The sequence below is a fragment of the Mastacembelus armatus genome, chromosome 21 (assembly GCF_900324485.2).
Source record: "Mastacembelus armatus chromosome 21, fMasArm1.2, whole genome shotgun sequence".
Classification (NCBI taxonomy): domain Eukaryota; kingdom Metazoa; phylum Chordata; class Actinopteri; order Synbranchiformes; family Mastacembelidae; genus Mastacembelus; species Mastacembelus armatus.
In genome coordinates, this window is record NC_046653.1 from 12,036,261 (window position 1) to 12,058,973 (window position 22,713).

The following is a 22,713-nucleotide window of genomic DNA, read 5'->3' on the forward strand; positions in this document are numbered from 1 at the left end:
TTAAGCATAGTCCTTACACTGTATCTTCATCATCTGGCCGGCCAAAATATGGGTGACTGGAAACTGAAATGGCTGTAATGGAAAGAAACAGTATATTGTGTTAGCAGTAGAAAAATAACAACATGTGAGCTATTTTGCAGCACAGGAACCAAATGAGCAATGATACTCTCTTAGCCTGGGACACAGTCAATTGAAAAATATAGTGCAAGATGATTTCATTTGCCAGTGAACACAAAGGAAATTGAATTTTCTCTATTAGTTTTTTCAGGGTCTTCTAGATGCTCACAGACATGAAGTGTATGGCTACATTTTTCTGCTTATATTTCCTGTGATACAAGAGCATGGGTTCACCCTAAAGCACAGCAGTACCAGCGCAGGTTTAGTGTTTTGCTTAAGGGCACTCTGGTGGAACTGATGGGTTCTGTAATCATTAACACTACATCACTCTGAAGTCAGATGTTCCCCAGATGAGGTTGTATATTTTCCAATGGAACAAATACAGCAGCAACTGACTGTTACATTATCAATTTGTCTATCTTGATTAATCGATAGGTAGCTTAGTGTGAGAAAGGCCAAAAATAATAACTTACACAACTAACTAATAACTGATACAATTAACTGATTATTGAAGTTTGTAAATGAGAAAATTGGTGATGATCTTTTACTGTTTTATAACACTTTCGTTGTCACTGCCTTAATCTGATGCAGAGTTTTTCCTTCATTTTTGAAAGCACTGAGTGAGGATTTTTTTTGTTGTTGTTGTTGTTTGTAACTTCTGAAGGTGCTTTATTAAACAGTCCAGTAACTGTATATTTTCTCTGGGAGGTGCTGCAGACAATCTACCAATACAATTGCAGGTGATGGTGATATGAATCTTTAGTGTGGACAGACAGGGGAAAGCAGTGCAGCAGTGGGCAGCTATGGCCAGTAATCCTGCAACTGCGGCATTGAAAAACAGTCTGATGTATCCCTCTAAAGGATTCCAACCTGGTGTTGATACTGTAGCACACAATGTGACGATTAGGGTTTCGCATTTGACAGATATATGATCATCTTGAAAAGTAATCTCCCTGGACCTGCATCCCTGACACCCACTGTAAGTTTGCAGGTAACATTTAAATGATTACACTCTACCCCTTAAGCACTTTGATCATCTCCTGGGGACAAAATGAGTGTGTGTGCGTGCATATATTTTTGTGCATGTGCTCTATGTTTTTATGAGAATGTTTTATGTGCATTTGTGTGTATGTGTCTGTGTGTTTTTGTGTACGCTTGCCCGCAGGCAGATGGTCAGGGTGATACTCAGAGCTGAAACAGCACTGAAAACGTGGGCCAGCCTCTTTCTCTTTAGCATAGCTCCCCAGTGAGAGACATTCATCAGTATGCACCAGGCATAGGGGTGTAAGTCTAAGGACACACAGCACCCCCTGGCTTTAATCCAGTGAAATGAACCGTGAGTAAACACACTGTTTACAGCTTTCTTTATATTTAGTCTACAAGATGCACTGGGTGTTCAATCAGTAGTACCTTCCTAATACTGATGTGCAACCCAGGCATGTCTTTTTTCAACCTTCCTCAGCTTTGTGGGGTTTTTTGTGCCTGTATGAAAATTAAATAAACCCACCAAAAATAATATGTATGACCCTTTTCTAAAACCAGTGAAATTATAATAAACAGCAATAAATGTATATTGCAATGTCATTAAATTAGAGAGCCTTATTCTTTACTGCATTTGCTTTTGTCTGCATTTATAAAGTCATTTATCCACGAAACTGGAATCTCAATCTATGTCCTTTGTTTGTTTTACATTTTTATTTACATTCTACAAACAGCAGCTTACCATAATTACGCGGATCCTTGTCTGCTGGAAGATTTGAGCGTAGGATGAAGTTGTTGAGGCTGTTCAAGTATGCTGGCATTGTGTGATAGCCCTCAGGGTTGAACCAGACCTACACCAATGCAAGGACAAACACAGCCATTCACATGTGTAGAAAGCATCAATGTCACTGCTACAGATCAACGTAAACAGGTCTGCTACATCTCTACTAAATAATTTCAAGTGTCCTGAAAACAAGGCTTCAAAGTTAAAATAAGCACTGACTCCATCATGTCAAAAAGTTTCCATACTAAATCAGTAGCATAGCATAGCACTGCATATTTATGATGATACTGATGGTGTCTACATCTTGTAGCAAAACAACTTCAATTCAGATGTCATGTTTTAACTTAGAGCGATTTAAGTAATAATGCCACAGGCAGCAGGGTTTCATGAGAAGAAGATACCTTAGACAGAGTGCGGTTTGCGGGCACTGCTCTGACGTCCATTTTTAGGTCAGGAGGGAGCGGCATGCCAAAATCAAAGCCACCATATCTGAAAAAACACAAATTGGACTTGTATCAATGAAAAAAAAGAGCTTTGAATGCTGCTGAGAAATTAGATGTAACACATCATTTCTTATTTTTTAGTTTTTTATTTTCATCAAAACAAATCTGTAACTGTGGATAAGAAGCATTTGGGGATAAAAGCATCTGACCCACATTTGTTATGAATAACATAAGTTACTAGAAGCCCGTTCGCATCAAGCTGAGCACCCAGGCAAACTAAGCTTTTAGGCCTCAGCTGACATTATTTGCAATCAATAGCCATTAGATTTCCACACGTTCTTGCTTGGCAAAAGAAATGCCCTTTTTTTTCCAACTGCACCATTAACAGTTCAAGTATTTACAGCTTTCCAGTTGATTTACACATATTTTTTTCAAATAAAACTTTTTCAAGTGTTAAATAAGTACACTTGGCAATGGATCTTGGATCTTGGAACATCGCTTCATACAGCAAACCAACAATGAAGCATGAAAACTGAGTGTGGCTCCCATTAGCAGCTGCACTCACCTGTTCCTGATGAAGTCATTGGCTGTGGCCAATAGATAGTTCTCCACATTGATTCCACTGAGGTTATAAACAACTTGCGATGAAGGGACCTTCAGATGAGGTGGCTGGAAGTTGTTCACATCACAAACCTGCACAAGCAGAAGACACAAAAATATCACAGTTGCCCTTTTTTGTGAACAAGAACACAAACACACACACTGTCCTCCATGACCCAGTCTCACCTGTTCCTGTCTGGTGCATTTACAGGGGGCAAATGGTTTGGAGCTGTCCCCGAGGGAAGTCCAGTTACCTTTGTTTATTGAGCAGACCCTTTAAAAAGAAACATTCACAAAGTGAAATGATGAGAGTCTACAGTGCATGATAAGCACTATCCCTATACACACCCCAGGACACACATTTTGAAACTGAGCTGATATGATGGCCTGCATGAGAGCCTAAAATCAGTGTACACATCATAGAAAAAAGCAAGAAAGAAGAAGAAGGAAAGGGAAAAAAAGGGGAGTAGCTACAAGCTTGCATGATTTTTGAGAAATCAGGACCTAAACATTTTTACATCAGTCCAAACTCTACAGATGTGTTTAGAGTGTGTGCTGTAATAGCATAGTATGTGATTTTTTTCTTGTGTGACTTGACGTTGACTTCTCCACAATTTATTCCAAATGTTCTCAGAGGCACTCTGCAAATCAAATGCAATGAGCAGTGCATGTGGACACCTGCACACACAACCGTTACTTACTTTACTTTTTATTCAAAATTTATATTAGTGATCAACGATGACCCATGAAGGAAAGTCAGGGGACGTACAGTCTATTCCGGTAAACTATATAAATGCCAGATTGTCATTTTGTGATTACAGCATATCATGAACAAGGCTCTTTTGCACCTTTTTTTTTAAGCTGGCAGAATTTTAAAATGCCTCCAGGGTCTGGTTCATGAGTGCCAACATTGATTTGAGTGTCTGTAAGGGGAAAATCTCCCCTATAAACACACTGTGTTTAAGGAATACAAATGATGCTCTCACCTCCCCAAGTCCTGATGCAGGCTTTCAGCCACATACATTGAGCTGAGCAGCAGTAAAATGGAGAAAAGGGACGCTAGAGAGATCAGACAGAGTGGCAGAAACTGGAAGGAGTGACAGACTAGTAAAATGAAACAAGGTGAAAAAGGAGGCATGAAAAGAATGACAATGAGTGATGTGTTAAAAGGGTGGATGGTGAAAAAAGGGAAGAATACAGAAACTGAGAAACTGAGCAAGGGCACACGGAAGATTTATCGTTTTCAGGAAAAAATACAGCTGGTATTTGAGATGTGATTACGTACGGGTTATCGGACCCATCGAGGCAGGCGTTATCGATCCCAGGGAACGACATCATGGTGTCCACCAGCTGGCTGGAGCTTGGATTTTGGTTACTGTGGAGCCAGAAAACAATAAAGTCAGCCTTGACTCAAAGGGAACACATCAATTTTACAATAATAACATTAAATAACACAAACAAAAAGATGCTTCATAAGGATCTTACATGGCATCAGCAGCAGGCAAATAGCTTTTGTTTTAGTGATTATTGATTTATTTAGATCAATTTTGGTGGCTGGGGTTTTATAAAGAATTAGAATTCAAGGTTGGCATTTATGAAGGTTTTCTTAGAAGAAATTTGGCTTAAGAGCAATTTACTACCTCACAACATCGTCAATAAAATGACCATGGAGACACTGTTCTTGATTCTAACATAATATCCTTTCTGCCAGGAGCTGCACAAATAAAAGAAGAGCCACTTTCAGTTGGACTTCCTTTGTTCCAACCCCCTACTACCGTTAAAAGCATACGGAAGTATTATAAGATTCAGGTGATTGCATTTGCATTGCTCTGTTGCAAGTCAGAAAACACAGAGCCCTGAGAAAGTTGATTAAATCTGATACTCTAGTATGACAATCTACAGTTACAGAAACAGAAAACTAAAGCATATTTGATCCTCAACTACCTGAAACGTCCCTCAGCATCCACCCACAAATGCCCCGACCTCAATCTTGTTGGAAATAAATAAATCAACTTTTTTTTTTTTCAATGAACAATTAACTCGGTGGGGCATGAATACAGCCTTTGATATGCATTGGCACCTCAGCATCTTCTGCCTTGATACATGTCCCTTGATCAAACAACAGGACATTTTAAGAAAGAAGACATCTCACAACCTCCTGACACCCCTAATCTCTCTCACTTTGATCTTGCATCTCAGCCGCCTTTATCACAATCATTTCTCTCCCTTGCTGGAAGGTCTGTCTGCCCTTCAACGAACAGCAGCATCAAATTCATTTTCTAACAAGTGAGACATGCCATCCCCCTGCAAATGATGCAGGAACCCAACAGGCCGATCGACGAAATGAGATGTATCAACCCTTCCTCAAAGTTTCATCAAAATCAGACAGGGATGTTGCAGTTAGTGTCTCCAGTTTTAAAATTAGTTATTTTATTTTAATGCCTCCTTCAGGCCAAGCAAAGTAGTTTCTGAACACCAGGACATGACACTTCAAGTCATTGTCTTTCAAACTTTGCCAAACTAGGTGAGTTATGTCTTCAATCACTTCAACTCTAGCTCTTTTCTGTAATTTACCATATTTATACATTCACAAAACAAAAACCTTATTTTGGGGTTGTTTTGACAAATATTATTGACAAAGATTTGCTTGGAGAAGATAAATTTTTTCACATCTTGGTGTGATTATTTGTTGGCACCTGAGTCCCTGCGACATTAATCTGACCTTTCCAAATAAACCGAAATAAAAGAGCACAGCTTCAGAGAGCTTCATGAGTACCTGAAGAAGGAGTAGCTTGGTCCAATGCTGTAGAGTGCAGGGCTCAGCTGCATCTCAGGATAGTGCTGCAAGTCACTCTTGATGGAGGCCAGGCCCATGGCAAAAATCATAAACACAACAGGAAGCAGGATCTGGGAGAGCAAGCCCTTCCAGTCTCTACGGGAGTGGTGAAACCTCTTGATCATCATGGCTACCATCTGCTGCCAGGCCAGTGCGATGCCACGCACCATGGACGAACCAGTAAGCTCTAAAACACATGAGGGAGGAAAAGGAGAAAAGATCTTATCTATAACTAATAACTAATGCACTACCTTACTGTCTTACTGACTTGATGATGCCTGCTTTTGCTTTCTAAGGGACAATGTACTAAAGGTCAACATGTACAGTGAATAGTATCACAAAAGAAGGCAGCACCGTCCATCTAGATGAGTGCCCCAGCTGAAGAAGTTGTAGAACTAGGTCAGCTCAGTAAGTCTTAGTAAAATATTTGAGGTCAAGTATAAAATCTGAGAACCTATAACAAAGTAGGACAAAAAAGAATGTCTCAGCATAACATAACCAAGAAAAAGAGGAATGGGAGACAAAAAAATGTGGATGAACTCACTGATTTTGTCACCAAAGCCTGGGATGTTTTCACTGGTGTCTGAAGACAAGCTGTCGATGGATCCAGTGTCAGAAACTGTCTCTGAGATAGACAGGGGACGGTCCTCAGTCCCATTTTCTAAGTTCTCATGAGTCAGCTGAAGGAATACCTGTGGAAATAAAAAAATACAAAAAATTTTCAAACAAACATTGACATCTGTGTTTTTCAGAAAGCCTATCAGGGTAATTTCATGGATTATACTATTCTGATGTCTCTATGAGGCCCTGGCACATTTCTCTAAAGAACATTCAAATACCTGAGAAGCTGCAAAACTTTTTCTTCACTGTGACTGCAGTCTGAAGCTGTGTTTTATTGTGTGTGAGCATACCTCCTCTAGGGTGGTGTCAGAGACACCATAGCCCCCCAGATGCAGGGTGTCCAGGTTGGCGTCCAGTGCAGTCAGGAGGGAGCGATATGAGGAGGCGCTGGATGTGGTGAAGGGGGGCAGTGAGTAGATCAGGTCGCGCCCATGGGCTTCCTTGAGTCGTGCTTCAGGTACATGGGCTTGGACAAAGGCCTTCAGTTCAGCGTTGTCAACCTGCTCAGATTCTGGGTTCTGAAGCTGAAAAAGTAAAAAGTGGAATAAAGAAGAACATATTTTTAAAATTCTTTTTTGTTTATTTTTGTTTATGTAAACATGTATGCTCTAATATTATCCCAGCAGTTCCCCTGAATTATCCACATTTTGAAAAAAAAAAAAGCCCCTCACTATAACCATAAAATGTTTCTGCTGTTTTTGATGAATGTGTTGTCCAAATAGTTACTAAGTCATCTGACTCAAGTGTTAAATTTGAGCTAAACTTATGAAACTGGCATCACATTTTGTTTGACATTGCCTCAGGGTTTATGCCTCTAGGTTGTTCAAATGACTAAGCACTAACATAGAAAAGACTTCTGATACAGCCTGAAACAGATGTAAGAGAAAGTTAAAATACAGGATATTTCAGATTTGATCAAAAATACTTGAAATGTTTGATATTTATGGCTACATATATATATGGCCAGTATTTTATCATAAAGGGGATCATTGTGTGATCCCTATGACATTGTACACATCCAAATCATAAAGGACATCATGATCTACTACACTTATTTATTTGTCAAGAAGAAAAAAGCTACAAAACTGGCAGGGTCAAGAAAATTACTTGTCGATTAGAAAACAGCTGAACGAAGTATGAGCCATTTTGCAGTGGAGCATCATTTTGTGGGGCTTTAGTCCATCTTGCAGTTTACATATATCTGATACAATTCACTGTTGGGGAGATAAAACCTAGGATTTATTTACACTTGAGCAAGACTGATCCACCATTATAATCTAGTCTGAAATGTTTATACTGATTGTGCTTTGCCCAAGATGTGCCAGTGTTAATGGAGTATTTGAGCAAATTGCATCAGAGATATGTTGTTACTTTCTCCATTTTAACAGAAAGGTTATAGCCTTAAGGTAATTATATTTGCTTACGGTAAAATGATGAATAGGACTGGAAGCACTTGCCTATTGAGGATACATTGATGTTTAAAACATGGATCTTAAAATAAAAAGGGAATAAATGTTTTCATAATACTTTCAGGTTGTGGAAAAAAAACAGAAAAAAAAAAGTCAAAAGAATCTTGCAGCTGTAAGGCTATGTGCCTTGTTGAATGTGGTGAATGAATAGCTGCAAGGATGAATACCTTTTTAGTAAGGGTGAGTTTGTAGCCTTGACCCAGCTTTTCTTTCAAGTAGATGGGGGATCCGCAGCACTTCAATCCTCCTCTCTCCAGGAAGGCGATGCGGTCACTCAGGACTTCAGCCTCATCCAGGTGGTGGGTAGACATGATAATGGTGTGGTCTGAGAGGACACACATACACGTGATTTTATTTATTTGTGTGTGCGTGTGTGTGTGTGTGTGTTATTACACCATTGCTTAACACATAACTATAACTTCACTAAAATCTTTTGAAACAGTAAGATTATATATACCAGTCAACTTTGTCTGTAAAACTTTAAAGGCATCACAAGTATTCAGGGAGGGTGTATTTTAGATGCCTGTTGGGGAAACTATATTTTATTTTCCTTATTTTAATTAAGCATAACTTGGCCTTTTAACACACACCAACACACACACACACACACACGCATATGCACACTGCACAAAACTAAATTAACAAACCACAATCTAGATATCACAAAAACCAAACCACACACAAGCTGTGTCATGCAAACACAAATCATCGGAGCAACAGGCACACAAACTCCAAGGTGATGCAGAAAGTTTATATTGAAATCAATTCCCCTGATACCAAACTCTCAGCTAACATCTGAGACAGAGCCAATTACACAGGATATTTCCTACATCTACAATTATGCAACATTTAGCTGTCTCCTGCTATTACTGCTGCTCCCCAAAGACAGCCTAAAGAAGAAGTACTTCTGGATTTATTTTAGATTAATTATAAGCTAAGGGGAAGATGCAGTGAGTGCAGTGTGAAGTTGAGTATTTCTGTACACAGCGGAGATTGAGAAAAACATTTGTCTATTCCAATGTTAGATACTGACTAGGTATTACATAAGCAAGTAAGGAAGAAAAATGTATTCATAAAGCACCTTTAAAATTTTTCCTATACATTGCATGCATAGGTTGGTGGATAGGTGCATATGCATGCAACAAAAGTTTTAGATAAAAAGAGAAAACAAAACAAAATATGAAAAGAACAACATGATGAATGATAAAAAAAAAGGTGCCTAATATTGGTTAGTTTTTAAACCTTTGTAATGTGTTTGTCAGAGACCTTACTGCTGCTTTCTGAATCAATTGCAGACAGATAAATGCTGCATCCATGAGGCAAGTAAAAAGTGAAGGGGAGAAGAAAATAGGGCATGAATAAGTTGCTCAACTATGTTTTTGGGAAGAGCTGCTTTGAGTGACACTATCTCTGATTTTTATGAATATTTCTGAAGTCCAACATTTCTCTCAGAACATTTCAAGTTAGCTGTCAATAGTCCAAGATATTTTAAGTATCCACTTGCAAGATATTACAATCTAGTCTTTAATTGTATCCAGGCAGCAAGAGAGGGAATCTAGAATTTTAGGCATAATTAGACATAAAACTGGGCTATTATAATAGTAAAAATGACTGAAGGACAAATTATATGGCCAAGGGATTGCACATACACACTGAATAAAGTAAGGCCAAGCATTGTAGAAATTCAAATAAAAGCTGCTGCAATTTTTTCCTGTTCTTTTAATTATTACTATTATTAGTGGTGGGCATAGTAGTAGCAATCAAGTATCAGTGACCTTTGTTTCAATGGAGAATTTATGAACTCAAATTAACAGGACTGCTTGTGTGTGTCTGAGAGACTCACGTTTCTTGTGCTGGATAACAATGTCCCAGATGCTGCGCCTGGAGCAAGGATCAACTCCTGTGGTGGGTTCATCCAGAACCACCAAGCGAGAATCCCCTATGAAGGCAATGGAGATTGACAGCTTGCGCTTCATGCCGCCCGACAGGGTTCCCACCCGCCTGTGCCTGTGAGAGTACATGCCGGTCTCCTCCAGGATCCTGGTAGGGGAGTCAATGAAGAGTAGTCAACTTTTTATATCCATTACAATCCAATTCTCAGCTATAGTTCCATCAGATACCCAGCAGGTGTTTCTGAACTACAGGGACCAGAGGGGATGGTACAGTTTCTTGCTTTTAGGGCTCAGGCTTATTACTGCTCTTCTTGTCATGCAGAAACCCCATAGAAATAGTATCATGATGCAACTGAGTTCAACACACAGCTTAATGATGCCACAGAATGGCAAATGATTGTTCTCGTGCTTGCTCCCATAAACATATCCCAAAAATGCAAAGAAACAAAGAGATGTTCAATAGCTGTGAAAGTATTTGATTATTATTATATATGTCACTGAGATGCTTATTTCAAAGAAAAGAAATGTGAAAGAAATTATTTTTTCCTTACAACAAATTAGAATTCTCACAATAAGGCCTCGAGGTACCCATAAACTTCTGCAAGTACAGCTATAAAATCTGTTTGACTATGACCATATCTGAACACTACATGGCCTTTTTTGATTTCCCCTGAGTAACCAGTCACTGGTCTTGAGCACTGGCTACTGTTCACTGTTCAACTCTCATAGCCTATATTTCCTTTCTACTGGAGGATTTATTGGAGCTAATAATGTCAGGTTATAAAACCAAGTCAACTTCACGCACAACCCCTCATATCATCTTAGAGACAGTGAATTTGAAATGCTAAGCTTACGTTCGAACTTGTTCGTGCAGTTGCCCATGTGACCAGTGTGGGGCCTTGATCTGGCCGTACAGCAGCAGGTGCTCCTTAGTGGTCATGTGATCAAAGAGGACATCATACTGCATGCAGACGCCCAGCTCCTTGCGAATGTCATTGATGCTGGTCTGCATGTCCTTGCCGTACACCTCAACTCTGCCAGATGACGGGGCGAAAAGGCCAGTCAGGATCGACCTGAGCACAGAGAATGATCATTTGTTACATGAGTGAAAATACAGCATTGACAGTTTTATATGTTGTCGCCAGAGATGATTGTAGATGGACATTTCATGTAGAGTTATTTATGTTTCATAATTGGGAAAACTTAATAATAATTCAAATATAAAGTCTGACGGTAATGAGCAATTACTTTAGCTCATATTGGCCACCTGGGACATAAAAGGTTATAAATTTCTTTTCTTTTTGCCCTATTTTCTATTTGTTGGTACTTTCCCACCAACACTTTCCTCATAAATGATGATTTGTTGTACCCAGGAATATTAGAAGACATCAAATTCCCCCTTGATTTTGGTTGTTTTCAGCATTGTTAAATCTTATTCTGCTGCTGTACTTATTATGTGCTGCTCAGGATAAGAGCATCAGCAAAATGAGTAATATTTAAAATGTAAATGCAAGTGCTCCAGTTGATGAAGACCCATCAGGCCAGTCTTCACCATGGTGCATTTGCTGTTCTAGATTTGGACAAAACAATCTCTCTGTCAGCAGTAGACACTTGAGATGATTAAAAGGAAGCACAAATCAAATCTAAATGTCAGTGCATACAGTATATAAATGACCAAAATGCATTTGTATTCATCTTAGGACATGCTGATCCAGTGAAAACAGAGCACACATACATTGTAGTGGTCTTGCCAGCTCCATTGTGACCAAGCAATGAGGTAACATGACCCTCGTAGAAGGAAACATTAAGGTTCTGGATGGCTGCTCGGTCGCCATAGATCTTGCTGAGACCATGGAGGGCAACGCCCACTGGTAGCCCTGAGAAATCCTCACCGTCCTGACGGGAAAGAGTATTCTGGCCTGAGAAAAACATGGAGACAGAGACAACCTGTAAATCCAACTGACAGGGAATAGAAATTAAATGAACAGTGAGGGAACAATAAAAATGTAGTGGGGTGTTGGGATTACTACAAAAAAAAAAAAAACAAAGACATGAGAAGGAGACAGTGCCGCTTGTTATTATCTGTTGCAGCATGGTACAGTTCCACTTTTTTACTGTACCTTTGCCCTTTTCATCAGAAAAGACCGGCTGGTTTTTCTGCATGATGTTGCTGAAGAGGAGTCCTTTGCCCACCTTACTCTTTGACTTAACACAACAGCACATTTCAGCCCAGAAGGAGGCTTTGAATGGGAAGTACCATGGAGCTGGGATGCCGTATTTTCCTGATTGGTTAAAAAGAAGCTTGTCAATAATTCATAGAACACCATTTAAAGACATGTTTAACAAGCAATTCATAAATGTTTGAATTTGCGTCAAATAGGCATTGAGTAATATACACGTCACTCAATATTTTAATAATTAAATCATTTTCCCATCTCCGTAACATAAACCGCATCCGTTCCTCACTCACCACCGATAGCACGGCAATACTCATTAACGCCTTTGTCACCTCTCGTTTGGATTACTGTAACTCACTCCTCACTGGTCTACCTCTCAAATCACTTCGCAAACTTCAACTTGTCCAGAACTCTGCTGCCCGAATCATCACCAGAACTCCATCCTCACATCATATCACCCCTGTCCTTAAACAACTTCACTGGCTCCCTGTGTCCTTCCGTATAAACTATAAAATCCTCCTTCTCACCTACAAAGCCCTCCACTCTATTGCCCCACCATACATCACTGAACTACTTCATATCTATTCTCCGCCTCGTCCTCTCCGCTCCTCCAGTTCCACTCTCCTCTGCACCCCTACAGCGCGCCTGGCCACCATGGGCGCTAGATCCTTCAGCCACACTGCGCCCCGCCTTTGGAACATTCTCCCTCATCGCATCCGGTCGTCTCCGGACTTATCAACTTTTAAATCATCACTCAAAACATATCTGTTCCGTATAGCGTTTTCCACCTAACTCTCTTAACTTCTCAAAGCAGCCCGTGATGTCCTACCACCCTCTGCCTATTTCATATTGTCTCATACTGTTTCATATTTGTTGTTCTGTCATCTGGGTTTCTGTATTTCAATTTACTTTTACTGTACTTCGCCCACTTCCTAGATAATCCACGCTTTTGCCTTTACATTCTCTCCCGCCGTTTATGTATTCTTGTTACTGTTGTTTTAATGCACTCTATGTATATCATGCTGTATGCTTCCTTTTCTATCTGTAAGGTGACCTTGAGACTTTGAAAGGCGCCATGAAATAAAATGTATTATTATTATTATTATTATTTTAGTTATTATTACTTATCTCTGCATTTCAAAACATTAGCATTTAAAACTAGCATTAGGACGTCTACTCCTGATACCGCACACATTTACACAAATGCACACATTAAGTTGATATTTTAGACATAGCACTATTATCATACTAATGTTAATATTGATATTGGTATTGATATTGGTAATACTAAAAGTTCAAGAACAGTTGACCCGATAAAGAAGGCTCATTACAGAGTTAGACAAGAAAAAGTAGAATCCAATTAAATAAACCAAGTTAAGCAATGATATATTCTTCGTATCACAAATCACTGCCTGTTTTAGTGTTAAGTTTCACCTGGGAAGACCATGCGGATGTAGGCTCCAATGAGGAAGTAGAGGATGGAGTCAATGAGCATCAGCCAGCAGAGCCAACCAAATGAGGCTGAATCTCCAGCCAGGGGTGAGGAGTATGTGTTACTCCATTGAATTCCTGAAGCAGGCGAAAGTAGAAAAGTTTTATGTTGGTTTCTGCTGGATCAGTTGTGTTTTTGTGTGTCATTGTTTTTATGGTAGTCAGATGTCTGTTTGCTCATACCTTCTCCTTGGGATTCATAGCGAGAGACATACTGACTGGCGTAACTGAAACAGGCTGGAGAAAACAGACTCTGAAAATGAGAGAGATTAGAAATGATTTAAAAAAAGGAGAAGCAGCAAAAAGAGAATATCAAAAAACGTTTCACTAAAAGCAATGGCTTTATACAATTCTGTTTGCTCCTGACAACTGTGAAGTATAAAGTCATGTATTTAAAAGCTTCTCAACATGACACGAGGATTTTTGTTCAAACAAGACTTCAAATGTGTGCAGTGATGTTATCTAGAATGAAAAATAACAATAAAACCTCACAGCGGCAAACAACTGAAGGCAAAAGCTGCTGTTTATCCACACATTCTCGTAAAGGAACTGAGAGACTGAGCAAATATTTTTCTAATCATAACATCAGTAATTTTTTAAAGCTGACTGGAGTGAAATGAAACAAAATTCATTTTTCAGCATCATCTAAAACAAATGACGTCATTTGGTGTTTTAAGTCATTACATGTAGGACAGTAGTTTATTATACATGACTAATAATAAAGGGTGTTCAAAAAGTTCTTCACCAGGGCACTCTTCTGGGCGAGGGTGAGATTCGTCTCCACAGACATGACCACGATGAAGGGGAAGAAGCAGAAGACGTAGAGAAGGCTGCCACTCAGGCCGGCGATGTAGGTCTTGTCAAAGAAGGAGCTGACCAGGTAACTGAAGGCTATGACGCTCAGACCGTAATCGCAGAGGTACAGGAAGAGGATGAAGCCATTACTGTTTGGCAGGATTGTTCCACAGTTCAGCACCAGAGTGAGGATGACAATGGTTATCAACAGGTAGGCAGCGCACTCCACGAACCAGGCACAGAAATGGCTGAATGGGTTGACCCCCATCATCTTCATGTACTGCGGGATTAGACAGAATAAAAATGGTTGCTAAAATCACTGAACTGGCAACAAAAACAAAGACAGTTTGTGTGAAAATGTTAACATTTTGTAGCTGTGTTCCAAGGAAAAATGTTGTTTTCTGCAATGCTAACTGCTCAACAAAAACACATATGGGTAATATCACAACAGAGGGTCATGGAAAAAAAATGGACTTTGGCAGGTGTGACCATTTTTTTTAGCCTTACCTCATGCAGCCTCAGCTCTCTCTCATGAACCAGTTTCTTCACAAAATCAGCCACGAAGAGCACCCAGGCCATCATCAGCAAGAGTGGGAAGACAAAAGAGATGGCCTCAAGGTACCTGGGGAATACAGAAATGCCAGTTGTCAGTCAAATTTATAGAAAACCTAACATCCAATCCCTGTCAACAACAGCAGATGAAAAGGCCTATCATTCAGTCACTGGCTTCACAGAGAGTGAGAAAAGCAGAGCAGAAGAGCAATACTGAGGTGGGGGGTTCTTGACAGTCATGCTCTGATGCTTGTGTTATTTACACAAAATGAATGCCGTTCTATTTTATTTTTTGGCCTAATAGTATGCGGAGCTGGATACAGTGTATAGTAATTTAATGCATAGGGTTTATAATACTACTGTATATATCCATTTTTTACAGTTGTCGTGTCAGAAATTGTGTTGTTGAGCAATAAATCAGAATGGAGGCATTAGCTTCAAGCATGATTTACTGGACACATTGTTGTGCATTGTTGCACAAGTTAAAGCTAAACCCATGCTGGATTGAATGTATATTACAAAGATGAGTGCGGTTTGCTATAGATGGTTATTAAAGGCCTGAAGAGTGTTTGAGTGCATACAGTATGTGTATGAGCTTCAAAAACTAATGACCAATGATAGTGAATATTCATGCACATGGTACTGAGACAGTTATAATGTGAAAAGTTGTTGTGAACATCTACTTACTGTCAGTCCCAAGTGGCAAATGGATGAGTGATGTGCATTATTCCACATCAATGCCTGTAAATCCCCTCAGGGACACTGTGTATCTTTTCATGTTCCTGTACATGTTTATACTCTATCTGTATGTATGTGTGTGTATGTAGGAGTGCATATGCTAGTGTGTATCCATGCATTTAGGGAACTCACTCATCCCGGAGGAAGCAGGGATAGGGGAAGGCCTGCAGCTGGACGGCTGGCTCAGTGACTTTGTGTCCAGTCTGGGTCTCGATGATAGCCCGATCAATGGTCTCCTGAAGGTAGATAAAGCCCCGGTTGTAGCGCATTGTCTTCTTGGCAAACATGTGTGGTTCCTTCACAAAATAGGGGTCCCGGACTCTGTCAGTACGCATGACATTGTCCATATGCATGCGGATAGTGTAGCTGACTTTAGGAGGCAGGGATGTTGAGGAGGATGAGGTCCTAGATGGGTCCTCTTTGGGAAGCTTGAAGATGACACCTTAAAAACAGATTGCACCATATTATTGCCTATACTTTGTTCTGAAGGGCAGAATTATGTTGCCCTGAGTTAGATCTCTCCTTAAGGCAACTCTTTACCATAGGGAAGAACTGAGGAATCACCATACATGGGAAAATGTAAATAAATATATATTTGCTTGAGTGAATATCTAATACCCATTAAAGCTGCTAGCCTCTGTCACAGACTGGGTTTACATTCATGAAACCTTATTTAACTACAAATTCTAACTCAAACACAAAAGTCCAAAAAAAGTCATTATTTATGGCACAGTGAACAAAAATTAACAACCCAGGTTGTTGTAAAACTGAGCTGTATTCCTCTATTAGGTGGCAAAACCTACTAGGCAATCCCAATTATAGGGAGGAAAATGAATCCATGTCATAAATCATTTCAAATTATTGTATTACAGCGGTGCAGGCCAATTAAAATGATTTGGTCAAAACATGCAAAATCAACCAAAACCAAAATCCACATCCAGGGATTAATAACTGCAGGTCCAGAGGACTTGGAAAACTGCACATTGACTATATTTAATGTTTTATATATTTTATTCCATTATTTCATCCACTCATTTTACTCACTTGCATAGAGATCACGAGTTTTGGCAAGTTCCTGGGCGGTACTGTCCAGCTTTTCGGCAGAGTCGTAGCCACGGTAACGGTCAAACGTGATACAGGAGGAGAGGTCCACCATCAGGCGGGACAAGGTGGTGATCTGATTCAGAATCTTTTTGTTCTTGTCCAGCATCATGGTCATGTTTGCTTTAAAAAATAAATACAGTAACTAACAGCACTGAAGCAAATCTAAGTAAAGTTTTAGACTCATTTATTTCTAGAAATCCAAGTTAAAATCATGCTTGTTGTCTGTTCACTGTAATGTTATCTTTATCTCGACTAAGACAGAAGTACTATGTCATAAGAATTCCATGCCAAAATGAGTGCAATGCTTTCTATAAACCTAAGGAGTAGTCCCATTTTCTGATAGCATGGATATTTTACAGGCAAATAAGTGAAGGAGGGATATAGAGCTAAGCCTGGTATCTGCAGCTTACAAAAGTAAAACCTTCAAATGCTCACTCACAGAAGCTGCTGAGCGTCTCCTTCATTCTGTCAACATCGATGTCTGTCTCAATCTCAATGAAATTTTTCACAAAGGGATTGCCTAGGGAATTCTGACAAGAAGGAAGAGAGAGTGGAAGAGTACAACGTCAAGATTCAGCTGCTGAAACTCATGCAAGACCACTGCAAAGTTTATCTCCAGGTATTCAGGCGACAGAATGCTGGCTGCAGTAATTAGGTATAGAGTTCTGGGTTTTCATACCTGCAGCATTGGTAAAGTGTGGCTGAGTATTTCGGCAGACTTCATGATGTAGTTGGAGGTTTCAATCCAGTCTTGTGAGCTCTTCCTCAGGTTTGCAAACTCATGCAAAGTGGCATTGGACTGGGCAAGGATAGCAAAAGAATGAGAACATGAGAAATGGCTGGATATCAACAAGAAATCATAACCTGCTGTGTTTTTGTGTGTGTGTGTGTGTGTGTGTCTGTTTTGAATCAGGCAGCTGGATGCTAAAAACAAATTCAAACTTGCACAAAATAGAATCACTGTGAAAGATTGTGGTGCATACAAATATAAATATATGCCAGGGCAGCTTTGTATTTCTGGCTTACAATGTGCTGGGCGCATGAGGACTAGAGAGGGAACTAAAGCCTAGAAAAGCTACATTCGGTTCCTTACAAAAACTCCTGTAAGTCAGCTGTGGGGGTATTGGAGAAGTTAAAACATAAAATTCATTAAGTTCCCTTAGCTTAAAAAACATTAACCTGATTTTTTTATTTTATTTGTTTCTGTTACAAGGCTTTGAGAGTATTGACTGCTGTGTGGGTGGAAAAGATCATCTGTGTATGTGTTTATTTACACAGTATTATACGGTATTTTATACCTTCTCCATTATGGACCTGGTGACATTCGTGTCAGGGGTGTACAGGATTTGTCCCATCAGCATTGGTTTGAGGAAAGCCCAGGCAATGGCTCCTCCTGTGGTGCTGACCATGTCCAGGTACATGTTTGTACAGAAAGGAGCTACACAACAAAAGAACAGAGGTTCATCAAATGTTCAGAGAGTCTGCAGATCATTTTTGCAAAGAAAGGCTAAGGCTATGGTAGCAACAGTTTGTCATTAATTGTGACTATAGATTTTACAGCAAGGAAGGAAATTTAATAAAAAACACTGAATATCAAGACCTAACATACATCTGTAAAGAATGGTGACTGCACAGACAATATAATACAGTTTCAAAAGGCCTACATACTGGCATTTCGTGGAATCTTGAACCTCTCGATTATTTCCTCCCTCTGCTCGTTGCTGGAGGTGGAGGGGTTTGCCTCCGACAAGTTGGGGATGCTGGAGATTCCAAACAGAGCTGTGATACCTTTACTGCACAGAGCTCGAGAGAGGGTGACGAAAATAGACTGGGTGGACATGACGGACCTCCGTCCTCTTGTCATCTGAAGAAAAGCAGGGAACTTTTAATACATTATGGTTTTTGTGTATTTAAAATGGCTTGTCATGTTTATGAGAATACAAATTGAAGTCTCTTAAAACAAGCTTCAGCAAAATAACTTAATGTTGCCTGTGCACACACACACGAGCAAACACTGACTGTAGTAAAGAGTACACACTTGTCTAAATTCACTGTTGGCCACTAGGTTGAGGTCTTCGATGGAGAGCAGGTAGCTTTGCAGTTGACTGATGGCAGGAAGCAGCTTGCTCATCATGTTCATTAGAATCTTAACCAACTGAAGCAAAATCCCCACCAGGTTCTGCATTTCTTCAGGCAACACCATCTGAAACAAAAACATTCAAAGATAGTTTCTACATCTCTTCCTTCTTCTCTAATCTTTACAGTCAACAATGCACTGGCATATACAAAACAGTATTGCCTTTGTTTTGCATTGCTTTATCTTGCAGATTTTATCATAAGGCTAGAAAGGTTGTGTTAGGAATAGAGCAGCATTAGGAAAAATTCATATTGCCTAGTGTTTTAACAGTACTAGACATCGTCAGGTCACAGATAACAAGCTCTGCTTTGGTGGCAGTGTGCCAAATTAGAATTTTTGCAAAAAGTAACAAATAAAAATTCACATTCACATCAACATACCAGTGATAAATGACATCAGCTGGAAGATAGTCTTCTCTATACTTAAAAAAAAAATTAGATGAAAGCTATTGGTAAAAATGCATGAACTGAGTTTTTGTGGGAAAGAAACCTTAAAGTTAATAAAGCCAACCTGTTAGCAAACTGCTGCTCTGGCAGTGGGCAGGCACATCAGCTAGTCACTACAGTAACTGTGTCTACCTGCTGTTTAGTGCTGGGCAGACACTGTACAGTGGATGTTTGAGAGCCTTTTGAGAGCTGAATGTTGCCTGCTAGGTCTGTATACTGTGCTCGTGAGAGCATTAAAGTAAACAAAAACTGTAAAGTTGCCACCATAAAAACAAAAAAGTGAGTTGAAACCGAGCTAAGGAGCAACATAGAGGTGAGGGAAACTAATTTTCTGTGGGTTCACCACTGTGAGAAACGCCTTTTACATTCCAGTTAGTCACTTGATGGAGTGTTCTCTGAACAATAATTATCAGAGCAGCTTTAAATGTCAACCAATGAATATTAATAGTAAAAATGAAATAGCAAAGCATGCTGTCAAAATATAATAAAAAACATGTTAAATTAAGGATTAAAATGACTAAAATTACCTTTATATGGTTAATTAAGTTTGATATTCCTGCATGTAGACACAGTAACTACAGCTGCTCAATAACTTATCACATATTCTGAGGTGGATGGGCTGTTTTTTTGTTATGAACACTGTTTTTTTCTTTAATGAAATGGAAAAACACCAGTTATGGAATACACTGTTTAATATGTGTGACAGAGAGAGCTTTGTCTTGTGATCAAACGTTTTCTTGTACAAAAGCATTTCCCTCTGCCTCACATGTTCCTCCAAAACTGTACTGTGGTATGTTTTGTGACTGCCCAACAGCAATTATTTCTTTGTCTGTTCAGCTGTTACAGCTGAACGTGCAATCATCAAATTCACACATTCTCTGGTATTTTACGAAAATAAGGATAAAAGCATTAGCTGCCGTAGAAAGTGAACCATTTTCGTTTCCATTTGACACGAGACACAACTTAAATTCAACCTTACTCTGAAAATGAGTTTTTCCACGTTGAGATGGCGAGCCATCAGCAGTGAGAAGATGTACCACTGTTCAGCTGACATGGAGCAGAAGGTCTTCAAGATGGCATCATCTGTCTCTTTCATGTTTGTTGAGGAGTTGCACTGGCGCAGGTTGACCAACCAGGACAGAATCTGTTTCAGCAGCGTTGAGAAAATTGTAGAAACAGTTAAATGCTGGCAACATGAGCATGAAGATGGCACAGGCATAAAAGTACAAACAGGTATAAACATAAGTTGTGTTCTATTTGTGCATTTATATCACTTAGACCAGATTCTTACTTTATAGTAGTCTCTCTATGGTAACCAGGCTTCCAAATCTCTGTACTATAGTGTGGCATTTAGGAACCTGGTGGGTGTGAGGTCTACATTTAAAGGACCACATGAACAGCCCCAGCCAGACTTCTTCAAGCTACTGTAGTTAATTTAATGTTTGTTCCCATTTAAGGGACGTGCACAAGTCACAAAGGTCAGCTACAGCCTCATCTACTGTTGTTATTTTACTCACCTGTGTAATGTAGAGGAAGTAATGCTCTAGCTGCAGCTGACAAATTCTATTTAAGTGATTTTCCCTGCCACTTTTGTTAGTAGACTTTCAGAGGACAGCCTCTTTTTACCGCTTTAGAGAAATGGTCCATGTACACTGACTAGCTACTAAGTGAATTTGTGCTGTAAAGGCAACTAATTTTTAACCTAATTCATACCATTTTTAATAAAACAAGCTGGATTTACAGGAGTGAAGGTGAAGTTACATGCACTTTAGGTTGCATTATGTACAGTAGCACCGGCCTTATGCAAAGTATGTAGGCTAATACAATAATAAATAATACAATGACCACATAACATACTACCTAATAAAGGAAAATAAGCACCAATTTGAGGGTGTAGAATTGCTTCTCCTAAGAAGAAGATGATGGGCCTGCTGAGCGTGACCTACAGGAAACCTTGAGTTATGAAAACATTGACCTTGTTCCACATTGTTTGCTGAGGAATTTAGGAACATGATTTTTATGCGCCTTCATAGAGGCTAACTGCGTTTTCCGATTCATTAAACAATCACCTGCACATTTACAGTATGTACAGTAAATGGATACAGGCTGAGAAGGCCCCTGGCTCACCTCCAAATTGCTGTTGGGTAGAGGGGTTTCCATCAGCTGAGACAGAACTGCTGAACTAAAATTCATGTGTTGGTGAACATCCAGAACAAAGGCAGTTGTATTCCTCAGCAGCTCACCGACCGTCACCGTTCCTGCAAAACAGTGATATGAACTCCAGTCAAAAATGTTTTTTTTTTTTTCGAAACCCATGAATTATTTTTCTTTTCAGTTGTATTCTTGTATGTAAGTGTCTTGTAAATGAATCCTTAACTGAGTATTGCATTTTAATTGTACTGCCTGCTAGAGGTGCAACAGCTTCTTTAAAGTGTGTCCATGTGCTTCCCTTTTTTTTTTTTTTAATTGCTAACTGCCAATATCTATTTTATATAGAAATCCACCATTAAAAGAGCGGCACCTGGCCACAGCCCTAAAGCAAAATTATAAAATATATAAAGCAACAAAATGTGCAGTGACAAGTAAAATCTATGTAGCAGAAAAGTAGAAATAATGAAAGAAGAAATAATGGGAATATCTGGTAGGTGTACTATTAAAAAAAAAAAGTGTGAAATTACTGCGGGAATATATTGGAGATGCCATAAAGTAACACACACTGAACACAGTCACTATTGTGATATAGAGAAATGTCTCACCCGGAGATGTGATGTTAATGTTGAGAGCGCTGAGGCTGCTGGCGTTAAAGCTCAAACTCTGAAGCAAGACAGAGCTCCTGTAATCCCACACACGCGAGCATGCACACAGAAAGACAGACACAAAAATACAAACATATAAATGCATTTAATGTTCAAAACATTTAAATGTGATTACTTTAGAGGAAACTTTGCCTCCATTTGAATAAAGTAAATTGCTGCCAGGCACCTGCAGGCTATATAGCCTGCAGGTGAAAACGCAGTTAAACCAACACAAGGAAAGTTTGCTTACTGGCCACAAATGACAGCAATGACTGTGACTAATTTGCAAACTTCAACACCCTTAAAATCCTGCAAGGCGGGGTTCGCAAAGCGCCACAGGCCGCACCACTCCACCACTTTTTAGCAAATTGTACCAAAGAAATGAAAGAATTAAAGATATAGATGATGGTAAGAGCTTTTGCTGTGAAAGCCTTTGAAAGAAGAAAAAAAAAAACATTTAAGAAGGATGAAGACAATGCCGTACCAGTTCTCCTGGACACTGTAGGTGCTAGGGTTTCCTATTAAAGTCTGGAAGATAGCATCGGTCAGAGCGGTTTTGTTCATCAGCAGACTTTGAACCAGGATCTTCAAGCTGGGCAGAAAAGTTTTACACAGCTGCCCAGGCTGTATATAGAGGGACGACATGAGCAGACGCACAGACTCCGTATTCTCCAAGGCGCACACCTATAACAAATCAGTCATGTAAGCACCAGAAGGAGTTTATCTTGTCTCAGA

The 22,713-nt window shown here is 39.6% G+C and overlaps 1 protein-coding gene across 1 annotated transcript in view; it reads right to left on the reverse strand.

Moving 5' to 3' along the window:
• The window catches only part of abca12 (ATP-binding cassette, sub-family A (ABC1), member 12), a 60,292-nt gene that overhangs the window by 14,157 nt on the left and 23,422 nt on the right, over nucleotides 1-22,713 (reverse strand). Inside the window, exons 30-58 of the mRNA XM_026294678.1 lie at nucleotides 22,463-22,662; nucleotides 21,940-22,016; nucleotides 21,311-21,441; nucleotides 20,163-20,327; nucleotides 18,639-18,803; nucleotides 18,269-18,464; nucleotides 17,899-18,038; nucleotides 17,280-17,399; nucleotides 17,040-17,130; nucleotides 16,541-16,720; nucleotides 15,629-15,938; nucleotides 14,714-14,828; nucleotides 14,157-14,486; nucleotides 13,595-13,664; nucleotides 13,355-13,489; nucleotides 11,864-12,025; nucleotides 11,479-11,662; nucleotides 10,598-10,816; nucleotides 9,695-9,891; nucleotides 8,019-8,176; nucleotides 6,673-6,906; nucleotides 6,306-6,453; nucleotides 5,702-5,948; nucleotides 4,211-4,300; nucleotides 3,112-3,199; nucleotides 2,891-3,018; nucleotides 2,284-2,371; nucleotides 1,841-1,949; nucleotides 18-72 (exon numbers count right to left, since the gene is read on the reverse strand). Of these exons, the coding sequence (XP_026150463.1) occupies nucleotides 18-72; nucleotides 1,841-1,949; nucleotides 2,284-2,371; nucleotides 2,891-3,018; nucleotides 3,112-3,199; nucleotides 4,211-4,300; nucleotides 5,702-5,948; nucleotides 6,306-6,453; nucleotides 6,673-6,906; nucleotides 8,019-8,176; nucleotides 9,695-9,891; nucleotides 10,598-10,816; nucleotides 11,479-11,662; nucleotides 11,864-12,025; nucleotides 13,355-13,489; nucleotides 13,595-13,664; nucleotides 14,157-14,486; nucleotides 14,714-14,828; nucleotides 15,629-15,938; nucleotides 16,541-16,720; nucleotides 17,040-17,130; nucleotides 17,280-17,399; nucleotides 17,899-18,038; nucleotides 18,269-18,464; nucleotides 18,639-18,803; nucleotides 20,163-20,327; nucleotides 21,311-21,441; nucleotides 21,940-22,016; nucleotides 22,463-22,662 (4,532 nt within the window). The remainder of the gene's footprint in view (nucleotides 1-17; nucleotides 73-1,840; nucleotides 1,950-2,283; nucleotides 2,372-2,890; nucleotides 3,019-3,111; nucleotides 3,200-4,210; nucleotides 4,301-5,701; nucleotides 5,949-6,305; nucleotides 6,454-6,672; nucleotides 6,907-8,018; nucleotides 8,177-9,694; nucleotides 9,892-10,597; nucleotides 10,817-11,478; nucleotides 11,663-11,863; nucleotides 12,026-13,354; nucleotides 13,490-13,594; nucleotides 13,665-14,156; nucleotides 14,487-14,713; nucleotides 14,829-15,628; nucleotides 15,939-16,540; nucleotides 16,721-17,039; nucleotides 17,131-17,279; nucleotides 17,400-17,898; nucleotides 18,039-18,268; nucleotides 18,465-18,638; nucleotides 18,804-20,162; nucleotides 20,328-21,310; nucleotides 21,442-21,939; nucleotides 22,017-22,462; nucleotides 22,663-22,713) is intronic.